This window comes from Suricata suricatta, chromosome 2 (assembly GCF_006229205.1).
Source record: "Suricata suricatta isolate VVHF042 chromosome 2, meerkat_22Aug2017_6uvM2_HiC, whole genome shotgun sequence".
NCBI classification, from domain to species: Eukaryota; Metazoa; Chordata; class Mammalia; order Carnivora; family Herpestidae; genus Suricata; species Suricata suricatta.
The window spans coordinates 57,654,016-57,667,811 of NC_043701.1; the positions used below are offsets into that span (position 1 = coordinate 57,654,016).

General features: G+C 36.4%; 1 protein-coding gene across 1 annotated transcript in view; it reads right to left on the reverse strand.

The window, feature by feature from the left end:
* Positions 1 to 10,320: 10,320 nt before the first annotated feature.
* The window catches only part of CDK13 (cyclin dependent kinase 13), a 112,986-nt gene continuing 109,510 nt past the window's right edge, over positions 10,321 to 13,796 (reverse strand). The window contains exon 15 of the mRNA XM_029918605.1: positions 10,321 to 13,340. Within this exon, the coding sequence (XP_029774465.1) occupies positions 12,490 to 13,340 (851 nt within the window). The 3' untranslated portion in view covers positions 10,321 to 12,489. The remainder of the gene's footprint in view (positions 13,341 to 13,796) is intronic.

Here is a 13,796-nt window from a genome sequence, read left to right on the forward strand (position 1 = left end):
AATTGACATTAATAAAACTGAGGCTTCCAATCCATGAGCTTAATATATTCACCCAGGAGCTAGCTCATTGTCTCTCACTTTCTATTCATAGTTTTAGGCCTTCTTTAACTTCTCCTGGCAGAGTGTTGTAGTTTTTAGAATAGAAGTACATTTTTATAGGATATTACTATGATTTATTTTAATGTGAGGTTTACTGAATTTCATTTCCCAACTGTGCTAGTATAAATAAATACAATTGATTTTTGTATACGGATCTTTTATTCAGTTTCCTTGCTAAATTAACTGTTTGTAGTTTCTTTTATATTTTTATTTATACAAACATATAATCTACAAAGAAAGGCATACTTGTTTCTTCTGTTCCAATCTTCACATTTTCCTTTGTCTTATGACTCATATACCCCTAATAAAATATTGATAAGCAGCGGTGATAAACATCCTTGTCTTGTCTGGAGTTCAGGTAGGAAGGGTTTGACATTTCTCCATTAGGTATGTTAGGTATAGGTTTTATTTTATTTTTTTCTAATGTTTATTCTTGAGAGAGAGAGAGACACAAAGTGTAGCAGGGAAAGGGCAGACAGACAGGGAGACAGAATCCAAAGCAGGCTCCAGGCTCTGAGCTGTCAGCAAAGAGTCTGACACAGTCTCGAAACCATGACCCTCAAGATCATGACCTGAACCAAAATTGGATACTTAACCAACTGAGCCACCCGATCACCCCTAGGTATAGGTTTTAAATACTTACTTTTATCAAATTGAGGAAGTTCATTATCGAGATGATGATACGGCTTTTCGCCTTATCATGTGAATTTGGTAAATTGTATTGATTTATGAATTTTAACCCAACCTTGCATTTCTGGCATAAATTCCACTTCGTCATTATACATCATTTTTGCAAAATCTGTATTTTCTAATATTTTTTAGGAATATTCAATGAGAGATATTGGCTTACAATTTTCTTGTAGAGTCCATGTCAGGTTTTGGTTGTCAGGGTTTTTCTTAACTCATGAGTGGGAACATATTTCTTCTCTCTCTAATCTCTAATAGTTTGTGTAGAATTATTACTTTTTCTGTAGGTGTAGGGAAGATCTCATTAGCAAAAACATTCTGAGCCTGCAGAGTTATATTCTTTGGAGGCTCTTTTGGGGGGGTTCTATTTACAGATTCAATTCCTCTCATAGATATGACTTTTTCATTATTCTGCCAGTCTTAAGTTGTATTTGTCTGTTTCATCTACCTTATCAAATTTATTTGAACAAAGTTGTTAATAAGAGTATATACTATCTGGCTCCCATCATACAAAGCCTAAGAATAGGCAAAATCTGAATCAAAGGTGATAGAAGTTAGAATAGTTGGAATAGTTCATAGGGGTATTGCTTGGGAAGGAGTGTGACCTTCTGAAGTGACAGAAACATCAATCTGGGCAGTGGCGGCACGGGGTCCAAACATATATAAAAATGCATTAGGTGCACTTAATGTTACTTTAACTTATCTGTGTTATACTTACATAAACGCTAAATGTTAAATTAAAAATAAAAATGTGATTTTGATGCCCACCCAAGGCTGAAGTTTCTATTCAAATGTGGCTTGAGAGAGCCAATCTGAGGGTTGATGGAACTTTCCATTTTCAAAATGAGGGGTCCCAATGCTGGCAGACTTGGACCATTTCCTTGTAGCAAGGGTAGAACTAGCTTACTCCAAACTCCTCGGATGGAGATCAAGAATTTGCGGATAGTAAAGGAGAAAGAATAGATGAACTAACTATATACAGACAGTTCTCTGTTAATCACTTCTTCCTGGTGTTTACGGTAATAGTTTGAGATAGTTTTTATATTCTGTGGAAAGTCTCAAGGGTGAATGTTATTATTTGTAGACTGAAAATTGATAACTTCCAACTTAAAAACTTATTTTATTACAAAAATATGTTAAGACATAAAGCAAGCATGAAGGGCAGCAAAATCTGCCCTTCACCACTCCTCCCCAATCTGTCAGTAATAACACTAAGTATTCACGAAGCACTTCCTATATATGAGACACTTTGAGGTTACTGAACCCATACTTCAGTATTGTATCTGTTTCACAAATATAAAAACTGAGAATCAGAGGTTCTTGTCTAAGGCTGTGCAGGTTAATACATGGTAAAGAGTGTGACGCTGCCTTAGAAGCCTGCCTCTTAAAACCGTGCTGTGCATGGGGCGCAGGGGTGGCTCAGTCGGTTAAGCCTCCGACTTCGGCTCAGGTCAGATCTCACGTTCGTCGGTTTGAGCCCCGCGTCAGGCTCTGTGCTGACAGCTCAGAGCCTGGAGCCTGCTTCCGGTTCTGTGTCTCCTTGTCTCTCTGCCCCTCCCCCTCTCATGCTCTGTCTCTCTCTGTATCAAAAATAAAACATTAAAAAAAAAAGTTAAAAAAAAAACCGTGCTGTGCAGTAACCCACAATTTGTTTTCAAATTTTTTCTATACACCACAGACATATTTTGTTAACCAAATGGAATCATACTATACTTTTATCCGTAACAATACGTAACTATTCCCCAACAGATAGATATTTACATTTACTATGTAAACAATATTTTTTGTGAATAACAGATACCCAGAAATGGATTTGCTATGTCAAAGTGCCAAAGTGCATTTTTTCTTCCTCTGGATTTTTAAGTTTTGTGATTCAGACCCATGAAAACATGTGTTTTAAACATTTGCCTCTTTTTGACTTTAATATCTGTACTTTAATATTTGTATAACAAATTGTCCCAGAAAACTTAGGATCTGGTAGACTAGCAAGACCAAATTCTTGTTTTTTCAAAATTGCCTTTGCTATTCTTGGTCCCTTGTCCTTCTGTATAAATGTCACTAGCAGCTTTCTCAGATTGCATATTAATGCTAATAATTTTCCTGTGGATCTCTGTTGTGTGTCCTCCCTAGAGTCATCGAGTCTGCCATTAAGAACTTTTTCTTCCTTTCCAGTCCTGCTTTTCTCTTCCTTCCTCCTTCTCCCAGCTCTTTCTTAACTGTGTAAAAAAACCTGCCACACGTATCTCGAATACCAAGCAGTAACTAGTAACAGGCAGATCTGTCCACTCCTCATCTTAAAGTGAGCGAGTCTAACATTCTACCCCAGTACATTGGTGACATTAGGTTTTGGTAAAAGAATAGCTATGTAACAGAAATGAAAGCATCATTATTTTTTGTGAGTCTAAAATCATGGATTTTACTACCAAAAAAGCAGAACAAAGTAGAAGGTTAGAAAATAGGGAAAGCAGGCACATTTCTTTATATATAAGGGACAGACTTCCTTATTGCTGATATTATTCATTCAAAAAATAGGTTTATGTATGTCTTCCAAACATTTAAATGAGTAGGAACATTGCAAATCAACAGAAGACCCCCCAAACACAAATTTTAAAAAGAGAGTAAAAGAAAGTAAGTTAATAAAAGACTAAAAACAAAGCCAGCAAGGTAGTATATTAAAAAAAGGCAATAAACGATTATAAAATAAACTGTCAGAAGACCAAGTGATAACATTAATAGTAATAACATTAAAACTTGACCTACCAGAATTAAAACTTTTCGAAAACGTGAAGAAATGGAACAAAGATTCAGTAGTTATAAACTTATAACTGCTAAATATAGCACAGAATATGTAAAACAAAAAGGGTTAATAAGGAAAAATACATTAAGAGCAGTATGAGAATTTACATTTCTCACTCCTTGAGCGAAGTATTCATAGTAAGTAAAGATGTAGAGAATCTCCTCAGTGTTCAATGAATACTATTGACTGAATGTGGTCATATGACAAATTGTACCAAAGGACATGCCCTGTCCCAAGAGCACCCAGGAAATATTTATAAAATGTGTTTGGTTACCAGGCTAAAAAGAAATCCTTAATAAATTCCCAAAAGCAGACTGCATATAATGACTGCATGTAATAGAAACTATAAGTTACTGGGGTGCCTAGGTGGCTCAGTTGGTTGAGCATCTGACCAGGTCAGGTCATGATCTCATAGCTAGCGAGTTCGAGCCCCACGTCAGCCTCTGTGCTGACAGCTCAGAGCCAGGAGCGGGCTTCGAATTCTGTCTCCCTCTCTCTCTGCACCCTCAACTCCCACCCAGCACTCACACTGTCTCTCTCTCAATAAAAATAAACATTAAAAAAGGGAAAAAAATAGGTTATTAACAAAACACTAAAGTAAAAAATAAAATATATCCAGCCACCTGGAAATTCAAACACACTATCCTCAACCAGCCTTGGATCAAACAAGCTATCGAATCTGCAGCTGCCAAATAGAAAACAGTGATGAAAACACACCATCCTCAACCTATGGAATGGAGCCAAAGAAAATAATCAGAACTCATACCATTAACAGAATTTTAGAATTGAAGAAAGAAAAAATAAATGGATCAGTCATTCAACTCAAGAGGTGGGAATAAGTAAGAGAAGTAGAAGAAAGGAATCAAAGTCAAAATACTTGAATAAATGAGAAAACAAGTAATAGATCCTTTTTCCCTGGTGGTGAGAGAAAGGATGGACGTAGAAGGGGGCAAACCGGAGCTAGTCTAATCAAGGAAAAGAAAAGACACAAAAAGGATACTGATAATAGATAATATATGTATTTACAACACTGAGATTATTAAGTGCAACTATATGGTAAGAACAGTTTAAATATAACATAGACCACATGACGAATTTCCAGAAAAAGGAAAATTACCAACATTTACTCAAGAAACAGGATGCTGAGCAGAGCAAGAACATACAAGGAAACAGAAATACTGTAAAAGAATTACCTTCATGAAGAGTCAGGTGTATCTGGATATAAATAAAACAGCATCAACCTCAATCAATATATAAACTCTTCCAAATCAAATAAAACAGGAGATAATTTTCCAGTTTATTCTGCACAGCTATCAAAACCTGTAAATTAAAACCAGATTTGTTTTTTTATGAACAAACACAAATACAAAATCCTAAATACAGGGGTTAGTTAACAGAATACAGCAGCATTTTAAATGAGCAGCTCCATATTAGATTCTACTAACATAGTTGGCATCTATTATCAATAGCTCAAAGGAGAAAATCTGTATAATTATAAGGGGAGACACCAAAAAGTCATTTGAAAAAAAAATTAACATCTGATCCTAATAAATGGGCTGCATAGATAATCTAGACATAAGAAAACACTGTCAGCACAGAGCCACAAAGCCACAAACCATGATATCATGCCCAGAGCTGAAATCAAGAGCCAGATGCTTAACCAACTGAGCCACCTAGGCGTCCAATAAAGTATTCTATTTCTTTTTTTTTAAATGTTTTTTATTTATTTTTTTGATACAGAGAGAGACAGAGCATGAGAGGGGGAGGGGCAGAGAGAGGAGGAGACACAGAACCAGAAGCAGGCTCCAGGCTCTGAGCCAGCTGTCAGCACAGAGCCTGATGCGGGGCTCGGACCAACGAACGTGAGATCTGACCTGAGCCGAAGTCGGAGGTTTAACCGACTGAGCCACCCAGGCGCCCCAAAGTTTTCTATTTCTAATGTATAGGTTAAAATTATACATGGGAGTGAAACAGTATAAATTAGACATAAAGTCAGAAACAAGAATGTCCATTATATTAAATCAAACTGAAAATTTCTAGAAATTAAAGTGTCTCCAGTTTTAAAAAAAACACGACTGCTTTCTTATATAAGCAGTGACTAGTTTAAAATATCACAATATTTATAATACTATGAAAACGTCATTTCTAAAGGCAACAACAATTTTTTTAGGAACTTTAAAAAATCGAGAGCTACAGTAAAGAAAATTTTGTAACTTTTAATGAGGAACATGCAAAATACCAATTCTGCTCTCAACAGAGACTCCTAAGTAAATTTAAATACTTAATGTTTCCAGTTAAAATGCAAACAAGATCTCTTAGGGAAAGTGATCAAAATGATTCTGAAAGTTACATGAAAAAATAAAGAGGCAAGAATAGAAAACTTTGAAAAAGGGACAATTAAGCTCCACCCTACAACAAATATTATTGTCTGCAATGTGCTATACATTGTTCTAGGGACTGAAAATAGTGATTAAAAAAAGGACAATAACCAATGCATATTTTATAAAGATATTATCCAACTGTAGAACTTGTAACAGGAGAAATCAGGGTGGAACACAACTGAAAGCCCAGAAATAGACCTGAATAAGGCAGAGATGGTCTTTACAAATGAGTAGGATGTACTGTTCACCAGTGCTGCTTGAGTAACTAGGTTAGGCACTCAGAGAAACCGTAAACTTGTCCCTTACCTCACAAAACTAAATTCTAAAATGGTTTAGAATTAAGTGTAAAAGTAGAAAGCCAGAGGAGTAAAACTTATGTGAATATTAAAAGAATTTTGGAGAAAGTTTTTCTAAGGAGAAACCATAGGAAACGATGAATAGAATTAGCTACACTAATTTTCCTACAACAAAGCACACCAGACAGTATTTTTAAAATTATAGTTTACAAAGGGCTATCTTCTTTATCTCTGTTGTTCTTCAAAGCAATAGAGATAAACACCTAATAATTAAACATGAATAGTTAATAAAACAAGACTTGGCTACATGAAATAATAATGAATTTCATTAGTAATCAAAGAAATACAAATTAAAATGATTTATCACTGTCAAAATGGCAGATTTAAAAGTTTTAAATACCCAACATAGCTAAGTGAAAAGTAATAGGAATGAAATGTAAAACTCACAAGCAAACTCTTCCTGAGGCCAATTTGGATATAGAAGTTAGAAGTATACTCCTATATACCAGCAATTCCAAGGAAATCATGTATATTTGGTTTTTTTTTAATTTTATTTTTTTTATGTTTCTTTTATTTATTTTTGAGAGACAGAGAGAGACAGCTGGAGCAGGGGAGGGTCAGAGAGAGAGGGAGATACAGAATCCGAAGCAGGCTCCAGGCTCTGTGCTAGCTGTCAGCACAGAGCCCGGCACGGCGCTCGAACCCACGAACCGTGAGATCATGACCTGAGCCGAAGCTGGACGCTTAACCGACTGAGCCACCCAGGCACCCCTATATTTGTTTTTATGTGGATTTTCATCACCCCTTTATAACAGAAAAGTTAGAAATAATTTGTGTCCAGCAATAATGAAACTTTAAGCTACGAGTCTTCTGTTATAAAGGATTAACTTACAACCCCTAAAAAGAGGGTAGAATTTAATTATTGACATAGCAGGATGTTCACAATGTATTATTAAATGAAAAAAATAAACTACAAAGTTACAGGTAATATAAACCCATTGTTTTAAGGAAAAGATTAGATATGCATTTATATATATCCATCAAAGTCTAAATATTAATGATTATCTCTGGATGTGTTCCTACATTTTCATATATGTACCAGTCTAAAAAGGACAAAATAAGTATTCCGGGTTTTCGGTTTTGTCGGTAAAACATGGCACAATGGATAACAAGCAGTCATCTTTTTCAGATTATTCCTGAAAGTCTGTTCTGGATATAAGCAAGAACAAAACAAGGCTAAAAATGGCCTCGGATTCGTATGGCAGTTTATTTACAGACTATCAAATCAAATACAGCCTTTTTTTTTTTTTAAACAAATGGCTTATATTAAACACATTAGATTTAACAGTTACAAGACTTTACTAAAAGTTCTTGCAAAAAAGCACAACACCTTTACACCAAACTAGCTGCAGAAAAAAAAAAATCAAGGGGATGATTCACTTACAGGGCTTCATTTTGAATGCAACTACAACTAGGAATTCTTTAGACACGATGAAGAGGGTAAGACCTACAAACCTTGTTAGTCTCCATAATTTAAGGACAAGTTCTCTTACGGTCAAATTTTTGTTTTCTCCATCTTCAAGTGGATCCCTTTATAGCTTATTAATTTGTTCTTAACAGCTTTTATTTTTAATTAAATTAAAAGCAGCTTGAAAAATGATCTGGAGAGGCTGTGGTGAATGACAAACCGTTGCTCCCCCATGACCCCACTGAAAATTATAAAACCTTGAAAGAATTTATTTATTCTTAAAATTTTTTTTAATGTTTTTTTATTTATTTTTGAGAGAGAGCGTGAGCAGGGGAGGGTCAGAGAGAGAGGGAGAGACAGAATCTGAAGCAGGCTCCAGGCTCTGAGCTAGCTGTCAGCACAGAGCCCGACGCAGGGCTCAAACCCACAAACGTGAGATCTGACCTGAGCCGAAGTCAGATGCTTAACCAACTGAGCCACCCAGGCGCCCCAACCTTGAAAGAATTTAAAAGCAGTATTTGCAGGCCTGCTAAAGAAGACTTTCCTCCTCTAAACAGAAACAAATTTAAATGAAAAATTCAGTCTCACTACCTGTTAGGTATTTAAATAACTGTTGTTAAAAGAAAAAAATAAAAGAGGTACCTCCTTTTGAAGAACTATCTATCCTGCATAGGCTTCTAATTAAGTTTTCCGATGTTTGGTTTTAGTCTATTTCTCTATTTTTTGAGTCATTGACTTTTTAAAACCATAATTTTAATTTGGTTTAATAGAGCAGTTGTTCGGTATTCTAAATTTATTTTGTTTCACTGTAATATTGGTAACTTTTTTTTTTTTTTTTTTAAGTTTGAGAGAGCATGCAGTGCACATGCGTAAGCAGGGAAGGGCAGAGAGAATCCCAAGCAGGAGCCTGTCAGCCTCGCCTCAACTCTGGCAACTATTTTTAAGTCCATTTTGTTAAAAAGTTAATTTTTTTCTGCAGAATTTAGGCGTGGCTTAGAGGAAGTGCCCTGGAAATCTATCTTTACATCTCATTTTTCATAGTTATAAAGGTGAGGGGACAGACCAGATGATATTAGAATATTGGAATGAACATCCTGTTCAGACTTTAAAAAATCTTAAAAACAGTATCCTAGAGGATCAGATCTTCATTCAAAATTTGTATTTCAAGTTTTTTTTTAACAGAAAGGTGGGGGGATGAGTGGCTCTGGTGAAAAGTTGTGTAAAACTGGATTAAACTCCTAGCAAACACAGCAAAATGACTCACAAGTTCCAGGGCAAGTAGTTTGGAAGCATTTAACCCATTTACCTCCCACCTTCCTTAAGAAATCCTGGTATTTCCTACAAATTGGCCTCTTATAAACTGGCCAGATGCAACTTAAAATTTGTTTTCATCATAGAGTTTCCAGTTGATCTATTTTGTTCAATGTTATTTCTTTATTCAGATTTGACTTTAAAATTTCACTCATATTTTCATTCCTTACATTCAGTAAGAATAATGTAGATACAGATAGGGCACCTGGGTGGCTCTGTCTGTTTAGTGTCTGACTTCACCTCAGGTCATGATCTCACAGTTCGTGGGTTCGAGCCCCATGTAGGGCTCTGTACTGACAGCTCAGAGCCTGGAGCCTGCTTCAGATACAGTGTCTCCCTCCCTCTCTGACCCTCTCCTGCTCACGCTCTCTCTCTCTCAAAAATAAATAAAAACATTTAAAAGAAGAAGAAGAAGAAGAAGAATGTAGATACAGCTGAAAAGGGGCAAATAGTACTTACTAGCTTCTCCAGAACCTTTTAAAATTTGTCAGCCCACTGGAAGTGTGACTTAACGCCCTTCATGTTAACTGACATAGCCCAAGGCACTGAATATATATACTGACAGAATGAAGCCCTGAATCACAGCTAAAGCATTATCTTAATTCACATTCCACAAGCCATTTTCATCAATAAACCCCTTAAAACAAGTCTTAAAAAATTCATGGGTGACTACCATTCTCCAACAAATAATAGACCAAAGACTTGAATTGCATGCAGAAAAACTTGCTGCATCAGGAAATATAAAAGGGAATTTCACATAGGGGAGATAATAAGTTTTCTTCTTTTGGTAGGTCAGTCTTCTATTTTCATCTTCATATTTGCAATCTGACTTACCTGTTTCTTTCCCCAAAACTTAAGTAATATTTTACGTTCCTTAGATTTTATTCAAGAATACTCACTACTGCAATTATAACCTGTGGAAATTAGTGATTTCCAACCCAGCTCTTTTTACTAATCCATATTTACTAAGGTATTAAATGGTATGGAAGGATGCATTAAGATTTTTATTACCGTATTTCACTGATTGTTTCATATAATAACATCTCTGAATTTGGAAAGCATCTTACAATTACTGCATCTTAGCATTATGTTGGGGTTTAACTGGCAACATTTTTTCTAAGTGGTGCATAAGATACGGGTATTTTTCACAATTAACTCTAAGGGTAATCACAGAAGCTGGAGCTCAAATTTCCAGTTTCAAGCAACAATCTCCCTGTCCTCCCCGCCACTCTCCCAACATAAATATGTAACTGAAATGTTGGAAAAACTATCCAAACACAGTTCAATTTTATATAAAATATTTAATTTTTAAAACACAGGCTATTCATGTCACATAAATATCTTCAATTTTAGGTTAGCTGCTATGGACAGCAGAATTATCAAGTGTGACTATTAAGAATAACTTAGATACTGTCACTTATAGGAAAGTCTAAAGCGCTAAGACTCACCATATTAAAATTTGAGATACTTGAATACTGTAGCTATTTTGCTAAATTTCAAAATATTTCTTCACTTCCTGCAATGTAGTTTTAAGTTGTTAGTACTCAATATTCAAATAAAAGTAAAATAACTTTTCTTCCATTCATTTCTTTCTCTCCAATAACAAAAAAATTTCCATCAAAAAATAAAATGATCAACTGACATCAACTCATTTTATAGCAGTAGAATGGTAAAATATCCACTTTAAAATATCCTTACTGCCACCAAAATGTAATGCTTCCCATATACTGTTTTGAAATGAAGGTTCACAAGTCAGATAGAGGGCATAGGGTTAAAAGACTGACTTTAGAACTGGAGCAATTTCCATTCTAAAACAGTTCTTCCAATTTACAATTCCAATCAAAAAATAAGTTACCAGGAGTACAGTTAGAACAAAATGGTTAATTGGCACAACTCTCATTTCCAGAGTTTATTTTTCCATTTAGTGATAATGGAAACGCTGGTTATTCACCTTTGGTTCCTTTTGAGAATTTATTATAATTGTGTGTGTGCATGAGCTTGCACAAGAAGTTAGACTTGACACGATGACAGCTTACGTACGGGTTAGTCCATTTTTCATTGCTGCTTTTAATACAAGAAAAAAATGTTAAAATGAACTAAAGTTACTCTAAGTCTGGCAGAAGTCCTAATAAACCTCACAGAAAGTGAGAGGAAGGAAGAGAAGAGGTTTTCTCTCACTGCTTTTTCTTTTTGCTTCAATAAATTCAATGTAGGCAAAGTTTCTAGTTAACAAACTTAACAGTTTTTCTTAAATTGGGAACTGCATAACATAAAATATAATGTCTGCCACCCCTCCCCCCATGAACTTTAATAGAATCACGCAAATTCTGTTTGTTAAGCCTTGCTTCTACACTACTGCCCTCCAATTCTCCAAGGCAAAAGGAAAACAGGGATAATATGGCAGCCTGAAAAACGGTACTCTGAAATTGTCTTTTAGCTATTACTTTCAACCACTTAAATGACATAACTTTTTAGAACCTCTTGGAAGTAACAAGGTACTGATTTCTTTCTTTGCTCTCACTCTCCTATCAAGACAAGGTGGTAGTGGAAGGTAACACCGCCCAAAGACAGGCAGGAAAGAAGAAAGTGGGACAGGCAGAGGGAATGGATCTAGCAGAACTGAACAGGCAGCCAGCCCCTAAACACTGGACAGCTCCTTGCCTCTTCAATACAGTGTATTGATTCCCTTTAGAAGACAAATGGGTGTAAAGGTTAACTGCTTTTTCAGACCTTCAGCTTACCTGTTAAGGCACTTACTTACCCTCCCCACCCCATATTTTTCATATAAAACCCACTATTTCATTTGAATGCCTTTTGCTCGGCTATGATAATCTGCAAAATAAAACAAAAATAACGTTGACCATTTTTTTTTTATAAAACTGTTGCATCAAGAGAAAGGTTGTGTTTTATTTTCTGAAGTGAGCACAAAGTACACCTTTCACAATAACACTGAAAGCAGGTGCAAAGACTGACAGTGACCTTTGACTAAAGGTAGCTTTGTAAAAAGAAAAATACCAAATAAATCAGTGCCCTTTCTGATTGTTGTAAAACTGGAGGAAGGGAGGGGTTGGTTGGTTGTTACATAAAAGTTGGTCCAAACTTACAAAAAAAGCACAAATGTGCATAGTTCAGAAGATCTGCAAGAGGGCCATAAAAGACTCTTATGTCCCTAAGATTAGCATCCACTTAAAACTGCAAGAATACAAAATAAAATTGTTAACTAGAATTTGTGAAGATGTACAATCAACAGATCTAGTTTTTAGAACAGCGTGAATTTAAGCAAAGGTTTTTTTTTTCTTTTTTTTAACTATTGTATGCAAGACCCTTTTCCACATAAAAATAAAGCTGTTGTTGAATTAATATTATTCAAGTCTCTTGGATTGCTGCCTTAAATTGCAGCTAGAAAAGTCTTTCCAGATAAAAATGATGTGCCTGAGGAAAAACAGATACTCAGTATGGTAACCCTCTGCCTCGACCTCTGCCAGCTGCTGTGCTAATGTGTCCCCTGTATCCTTGTGAATATCCAGGTCCTTGGGCAGGAGAAGTCCAGGTCTGTCCATGCATGAGGCCAGGGCCACCTGGGTTTTCCTGTAAGGTACCACCATAGCTATAGTTGTGCATCTTTGCTGGCAAAGGATGAGTACTATCTGGCCCTGCAGGAGGGTCACTGCTGTTTGCCAGGACCGCAATGGGGCCATGGCTGTATTCAAATCTATGGTCCTTGTCTCCACTAAACAACATGGGACCAGTATTGAGGTAAATGTCTCCGTATCCAGCTACTGAACTGGGAAATGACTCGGAAAAGGCAGAAGGCTGAGGTGGACCACCAGAATGAGATGAAGTAGTACTGTAGTTATCCAAAGACTGAATATCTGCATTTCCAATGAAGCTACGTCGTTCCAATGGTGGAGCAGAGCTACTTCCTAGACCATCGCTGCTAACGTAGGGAGCAGAAGAGAAAGAAGTGGATCCAAAATTGTCCTTGTAGTCTGATGCGGGTACATAAGTGTCTCCTGCCTGGTAATCGATACCACTTTCTCTTTTGGGATCATCCTGGGGCTGATGCTGAGCAAGCAGCTGTAACAGGGCAGCTTTCACTCCGGCATGAGGGTCGGTTAACGAAGAACTAGTGGTGGGTACGTGCTGGTTTTCTGTCCGATAATCCAGATCTTCTTCAGTGACTGGTGGTGGTTCAGGTGGCTCAGGAGGTCGCTGATCAGGAGGCAGAATACGAGGCCGGTCCGGTTCTGGGGTGAGCTCCAATATCCTCATATCTTGGTGCTGAATGAGGTCATCTTGCCCTAAGTGAAACAAACAAAATAAAAGAGAGTGAAAAGTGATCATGAAAAACCACGTATTCAAAATAGTCGTTTCCTACAAGTGGTCCTAAAGAACATCAGAAGTTCCATTTCTGGCAAAAAATAGGAAGGAAAGGAAACAGAGATATAAATACTAATATTGCCTGCTATTGTTTAAGTCTATGGTGACTGAAAATATTAACTGCATTGGACCTTTCCAAGGTATCTGACATCTACCTATTTACTGCTTGAAGAACAAAAGCTACTGTGCACATAGTTTCTGCCTTGCTCAATCATGTTGTAGTTGGAGTAAAAGATTATTTCCTCCATCACAGGTTTACGTGAGAAAAATCTATGGCATTCTTAATGAGTTACAGCACACACAGGTAATTTGTCAAAGAACCTGCTCCTCCTAGGAGTAAATGGACTAAGAAACCAACCTATGACCAGTGACCTGAG